Here is a 6,137-nt window from a genome sequence, read left to right as displayed (position 1 = left end):
CGCTCATCACCAAGGCCGTGCGCCCCGGCAAGGGCTTCGGCGCGGAGTCCCCCTCGGTGGTGGTGGCGGCCGCCGTGCCGCCGGCCGAGGAGGAGGAGGAAGAGGAGGAGGAGGAGGAAGAGGCGACGGGGCCGTACTTCGAGGGCGCGCTGGACTTGCACGACCTGGACCTGTGCGGGCATCACCATCACCACCACCACCACCACGGCGAGGGGCTGCTGGAGGAGCGCTTCGCCGACTTCAGCCCGTTCCCCGGGCGCGGCGGCCCCGCCGCCGTGGTGTTCGACTGCTCGGGGGAGCACCCGGGCCGGGAGGGCTCCGCCTGGGGCGGCGTGGTGGTGGCGGGGCGGCTGCCGGCGCACCCGCGGGCCGCCTCCCGCCTGCTCAAGCCCGAGCTGCAGGTCTGCGTCTTCTGCCGGAACAACAAGGAGGCGGTGGCCCTCTACACCACGCACATCCTCAAGGGACCCGACGGCCGCGTCCTGTGCCCGGTGCTGCGGCGCTACACCTGCCCCCTCTGCGGCGCCAGCGGCGACAATGCCCACACCATCAAGTACTGCCCCCTCTCCAAAGTGCCGGCCGCCCGGCAGCTCCGGCACGCCCGGACGGCGCTGGGCAGGAAGGGCCGCTGACCCCCGGGCCCGTCCCCCGGCGCGGTGACACTGCCACGCTGCCCCGGCCGCTGCGCGCTGGCCCGCGCCGAGCCCGGCGGGGACTGCGCGCCGGAGATGCGCTGTGTTTGTTTATTGTAAGAAAGAAAATATATCTATATGTGATTTTTACGGAGACGGCGAGATCTGACTTGGGGGGAGTGGGTTTGGAGGGTCGAAGCAGCCGCGTGGCGGGGGTCGCGGGGGTCTCAGGCCGCCCGAGGAGGGGCAGCGCCGCCTCCTGCCGCCCTGCCCGGAGCGCATCCCGGCCCGGCATCCTGCGGGGCTGCACCGCGAGGCCGGAGGGCTGTTCTTAATCGCCACTTACTAGCAGGGTGTTTAATTAGGGTACAACTCTACGCTTTTCGGGTCTTAAAGCAAACATCCCATCAGTTTTCTCTGCCGATCTTAAGACCGGTAAGCAAACCGCGATCAAGCGCGCCCTCGGTAATTAACACCTGCTTCCCGAAATAGCAGCATCCCACCTGGAGCGGTGCCCCGCGGCCACTCGTGAGCGGGGATGGCGCTGGCCTCGCAGGTCCCCGCACGGGATACTCAGCTTTGGGGAAGATCTGAGAGGAGAAAACACCCAAGTGCGTGTTTGAAAACATGATGACTCTGGGCCACGGTGCGAGCCGCGTCCTTTCTGCTGACGGAAAGGCAATTACAACGGCACAGAATGAGATTGGATGCAGCTGTGTTTGTAGTGGTGGAGGGGGAGGTGATGTGAAGCCTGGAGGAAGAAGACCTGGACAAAGCAGGAAGCCGTGACCATAGGATAATGGAAGAGAGGGAGGTTGTGTATTTTGAAGAGCTGAGAGAACGTGGCTTTAACTCATTGAAAGTAGAAGGGATCTACCCATGTGGTTAACAGATATCCTTAACGCTACATAGACTGTACAAAGTGTAAGAATTATACAGAAGACCTGGACTACCCTGGGTGATGGCAGATCCTTATTACTGAATATCAGCCAGGGCTACGTTGTTTCTAATCCTCAAAAGACCAGAAATTTCTTACTTTGTGACTCAGAGGAAGGAGAAGGAGAAGCAGCAGGCTTGTAGTTAGCTTAGGATTCCTCCAGAGCCAGAAGGCAGGTGCTGGAGTTTTCAGAGCAGGGTGTTTGTTACACTACAGATGGCTTTGGTGACACCTGGGATGTGGAGGGGTGCTCTGCCCGGGGAGGTTGCCCCAATGAAAGCAGGGAGGTGAAGAGGGCCTTGTGGAGGAACTGCTGGGGCACCACCAGGACGCTGAGAAAGGAGATGGGTCCTGACAGAACAAGGGAACCAGGAAAGTGAGGGGTGATTCACACTTGTGCAGTTTCCTTTGGAAAAGCTACTCAGCAGGGTGGGAGATGGGATCAAGAGAAGAGGGGGAGAGCAGGGCAGTCAATAACGGAGTCAAAACATGTGTGGGACGGGTTGGGGATGAGGGCCCAGGGTTCATTATTCATTGCAGCTGTTGGCTCACAGCTGCAGCAATTAGGAGGGAGAACTTGATTTTGTGTGGAAGTGTTCCTTTAAATCTCCCTCAGATGACTCCAAAGACGGTGTCAGGTCTAATTACCAAATGCAGTGGGGCTTGCATTAAATAACACTCAGTGGCTGCAGTTACCCTCGTGGCAGCCTCTCTCCCTGTGCTAAATGCCATTACTTATTGTCTCCTGCTCTACGGGGTGTGCACCACTGGCTCTTCTAAGCTGTTAGAAGTTAGATGTGTTTGGTTTTGTGATTCCTGGTCCACGTAGGTTTAATCTGTGTCCACCGCACATTAGAACCAAGCTCGAGTGTGATGCTGTGGGAAGAGTTTTCTTCTGTATTTTTGTTTCCTTGTGGGAAGTTTTGAAGATCCGTATATCCATTTCAATGCAGTTGACTGTTACTGGACACAAAAGCAAGAAAGATCTAAGAAAATCTGTCTCGGGTGTTTTCTGAGGGTTAACTGGCCGGGCTGGATTGGAGTTGCTCCCTGCAGGGTTTGCCATGTCCCTGCCCCACCTCTCTGCTCTTCACATTGAGCTGCTGGGCAGTACCAGCCCCACTGCAAGGCCTGGAAATCCATCAGGATCCCGGCAGATCCCCCACCTCGGATGGCACTGGGCTCGTGCAGCACCTGTGTAAGAGGAAAAGGGTTGTATTGATGGCCTGGGCTCTGCTGCTCCCGGCTCGTCTCTCGTCCCCCACGTGCACAGCCTGGCTGTGGGAAGGCCAAGAGCTGCCTGTTGTCCCTGGCACGTGGCATTTGGCATCTGGTCAGAGGCTTAACAGGTAAAGTGGGAGAGTAACAGCTTCAAAGGACCTGCTGGGAGTGGGGAGGAATAAAACAGCAGACTGTTCCAGAGAGGAGATGATGAGATTCAGCATCAGAAACAGCCTGAGAGCAAGGCTCTTCAGTTGCTTTACATGAGCACTCAACAGGACAATTTCCCCTTCTAAGTTTTACAAGTTAGAGTCTAAGAAAGACTAAACCTTTAAGGATGTTTTGATTAATCTCTTTTGGTTTTTTTTAAAGGAAGCTCCTGTGATTTCTGGTGCACCAGCACACTCCTTGTGGCACTTAGTAAGCAGGAACATGCTTGTTCTTGGTCAGTCTGAAAAGCTTACTACCATAGTGTTAATAGTGCTACTTTGATTCCTTAAATACTGGGAACCGCTTACATTAGTAATTTAAATTCTAGGGACAGCAACAGGCTTTTTCTGGGCAAAACACAACTGATACAGAAACAGATTTAGCAAAGCCAGTAGGTTGCCCTCCTGCCCAAGAGTGTAAGGGCTAAGAGCTTAATTGTAGTAAGGGAGGTTTTGATTAGCAAAAACCCAGTGGAATAGCTTGTAGGATCTCCATCCTACCATAATTAAATGCCTTAATAATTCTGTTTTAAGAGGAGGATCAGAAACAGTGTAGAGTGTTTCAGTTCCAGCTGGTTCTGCCATGGCAAAGCAGGAAGAATTGGGTGTTTTTGTTAAGCCACCTGTGTGCCTACTTCTTGCAATGCTGCAGTAAACCACACATGATGGGTACCAGTGCCTGAGTCACAGGGAAATTTGGGATCTTGCATTTCACTGAGCCAGCACCTTCCCTTCGTAGGCTTCCACCATTCAGCAGTACCTTTTAGTTAAAGGAGGAGAAGTTGCTTACATGCAGCAGTTCAGTGTCAATGACTGCAGGCCAAGGGCATTAAAACCACAAAGATGTTTCCTTTACAACAAGGCAAACCTCCCACTACTCTTGCTGTTTGAGGTGTCTCCTGGCTGCCCACCAGCCCCTCCCTGACATGCTCCTGGTCCTGCCCATGGCCACACAGAGGCCACCAAGCTCATGGCATGTCCTGGGCTGTAGCTGGGGCTGCGCTCAGCCAGGAGCTGCACTCATTGCCCTGCCCTGCCAGTCCTCAAAAATACCGATTTTGTAAAAAACTTCTATTAGTTTTTATAACAAAGGCACTCCAGAAAAAAACATAATTAATATTCCTATTGTGCCCTGCTTCTGCTGGGGACCCTGATGGTGTTCAGCCCAGTCTGTGGGCTGCTCTGGGAGCAGGAAAGAACAACCCTGCTCATACCTGACCCCTGCCTTGCTCTGCTCCTGGAGATTCATTTCAACTAAGCAACACCTGAATCCATTTAAACAGCAGCAGCATTAAGCTCTGCCTTCTAAATACAACCGGTGACAGTTTGTATTCTTCTAAGACTCACTGAAAATGTTAGATGTTTGACTGAATGTGACTCAATCAAACAAAGCCAAGCTTGACAGAGAACTCATCTGCCTTCACCAGGTAACCAAACTGTGCTCATGTCTAATGATGGCACTGGATGGAGGTTTGAGCTGCTGGATTTGGTCAGCAGTGAGATTTGATCACTGTAGTTAGCATTGTGTCTAAAACCATCGAGCAGTAAAATAAACACACTGGCCTGCCTGCAAAGCTCACATCTCCCAGATCTTTTCTCAAGCTGCCCAGTCCTGGGAATTTAACATGTGTTGGCAACATTATCACAATCTCAAATAATGGAAGTTAATAACACAGATGGGGGAACAGAGCTTTAGCTGGTGCAGAGATCACGAACAACCACTCCTGTGTAAAACTGTCTTTGTATGGATACAATTAAAACTGTGTAACTGAAGGTATAATAATCACTTTTTACGTATTACGATGGCTGGAGAGAGGCAAACGTACCTGTCTTTGAAAAAGGCTGAAAGGGCCATCTGAGAAACTACAGGCCAGATGGTGTTGCTTCAGTCCCTGGGAAAATCACAGAGGAAGCCCCTTCAGAGCATGTTTTTGGACACATGCAGGAGAAGATGACTGGGAACAGCCAGCAGGCATTTACTGAGGGTAAACCGTGCCTGGCTAACCTGCCTTCTACAGCAGTACAACCTTGTGGCCAAGGGAAGGAGCAGTGGATGTTCTTCACCCCAACTGTGGCAGGGTGTCAGTGCTGTCACACCACATCCTTGCAGCCAGCTGAGGATGTGGCAGCCTTCACCAGAGTGGGCACTAACACTGGCTGGATGTTGGGGCTCAGCATGGAGGGCTGGGCTGCAGCAGCTGAGGGGCATCCCATGCCCTGGGACCACCTTCTCCAGGCTGTGGAGGCAGCCATGGGATGTGCCCTCAGCAGAGCTGTGGATGCTGCTGGACCAGCCCACGCAGCTGGGACAGGGCTGCTCTCCAGAGGGACCCCCAGGCTGGGCAGGAGCCTGGTGAGTTCAGCGAGGAGAAGGGCAGGGCCCTGCCCAGCCAAGGAAGAAGTCCCTGCAGTCACGGGCTGGGAGGCTCAAATGCCCCTCAGAAAAAGGGGAGCACGAGGCAGCAGAGCCCAGGCTGTTTGAGCAGGACCACAGCACTCAGCACACCCCATCCTGACCACTGTGTGCCCTCTGGGGTTCCACTCCCCACATCCAAGGAGGACACTGCCAAATTTGAGTGAGTTCAGCAGAGGGCTGACAGCACAGTCAGGGCTGGAGCACGTGCCTGGGAGGAAATGCTGAGGGAGCAGGGCTCGTTCAGCCTGGAAAACAGGAAGGTTTTAGGGAGACCTTGCAGCAGTCCAACCACTTCCCACCAGTACCTGGAAAATTCAGACTTTTCACAGCGGTGCACAGGCAGGGAGAGACATGTAGAAGCCAAGAAGAGAGAGGGTTAAGCTTTTTGAGGGTCACAGAAATAAACAGAGGGCTGGAGCAACTCCCTACGAGGAAAGGCTCAGAGAGCTGGGGCTGTTCACCCTGGGGAACAGAAGGCTCCAAGGAGACCCTCACAGTACATAAAGGGAACCTATAAGAAGGATGGGGACAGATTTTTTGGCAGGACCTGTTACAATAGGACAAGGGGTAATGGCTTTAAACTGAAGGATGGTAGATTTAGATTAGATGCAAGGAAGTTTTTTTGCAGTGAGGGTGGGAAATACTGGCACAGGTTGCCCATAGGCAGGGTGGGTGCTCCATCCCTGGAAACATTCAAGCTCTGTGTTCTAGTTGAAGATGTC

The 6,137-nt window shown here is 53.4% G+C and overlaps 1 protein-coding gene across 1 annotated transcript; it reads left to right on the top strand.

Moving 5' to 3' along the window:
• Positions 1-2: 2 nt before the first annotated feature.
• On the top strand, positions 3-2,564 carry NANOS1 (nanos C2HC-type zinc finger 1; the record flags this gene model as incomplete). Its single annotated transcript, XM_027890857.1, has 1 exon — positions 3-2,564. A coding segment is annotated over one exon (630 nt), but the record flags the coding sequence as incomplete, so codon positions are not given.
• Between the last annotated feature and the right edge of the window lie 3,573 nt (positions 2,565-6,137).

This window comes from Empidonax traillii, unplaced genomic scaffold (assembly GCF_003031625.1).
Source record: "Empidonax traillii isolate 1590-97213 ecotype Southwest subspecies unplaced genomic scaffold, ASM303162v1 scaffold301:size691294, whole genome shotgun sequence".
NCBI classification, from domain to species: Eukaryota; Metazoa; Chordata; class Aves; order Passeriformes; family Tyrannidae; genus Empidonax; species Empidonax traillii.
The sequence above is the reverse complement of the archived record's forward strand: the minus strand, read 5'-3'. Positions and strand labels throughout refer to the sequence as shown.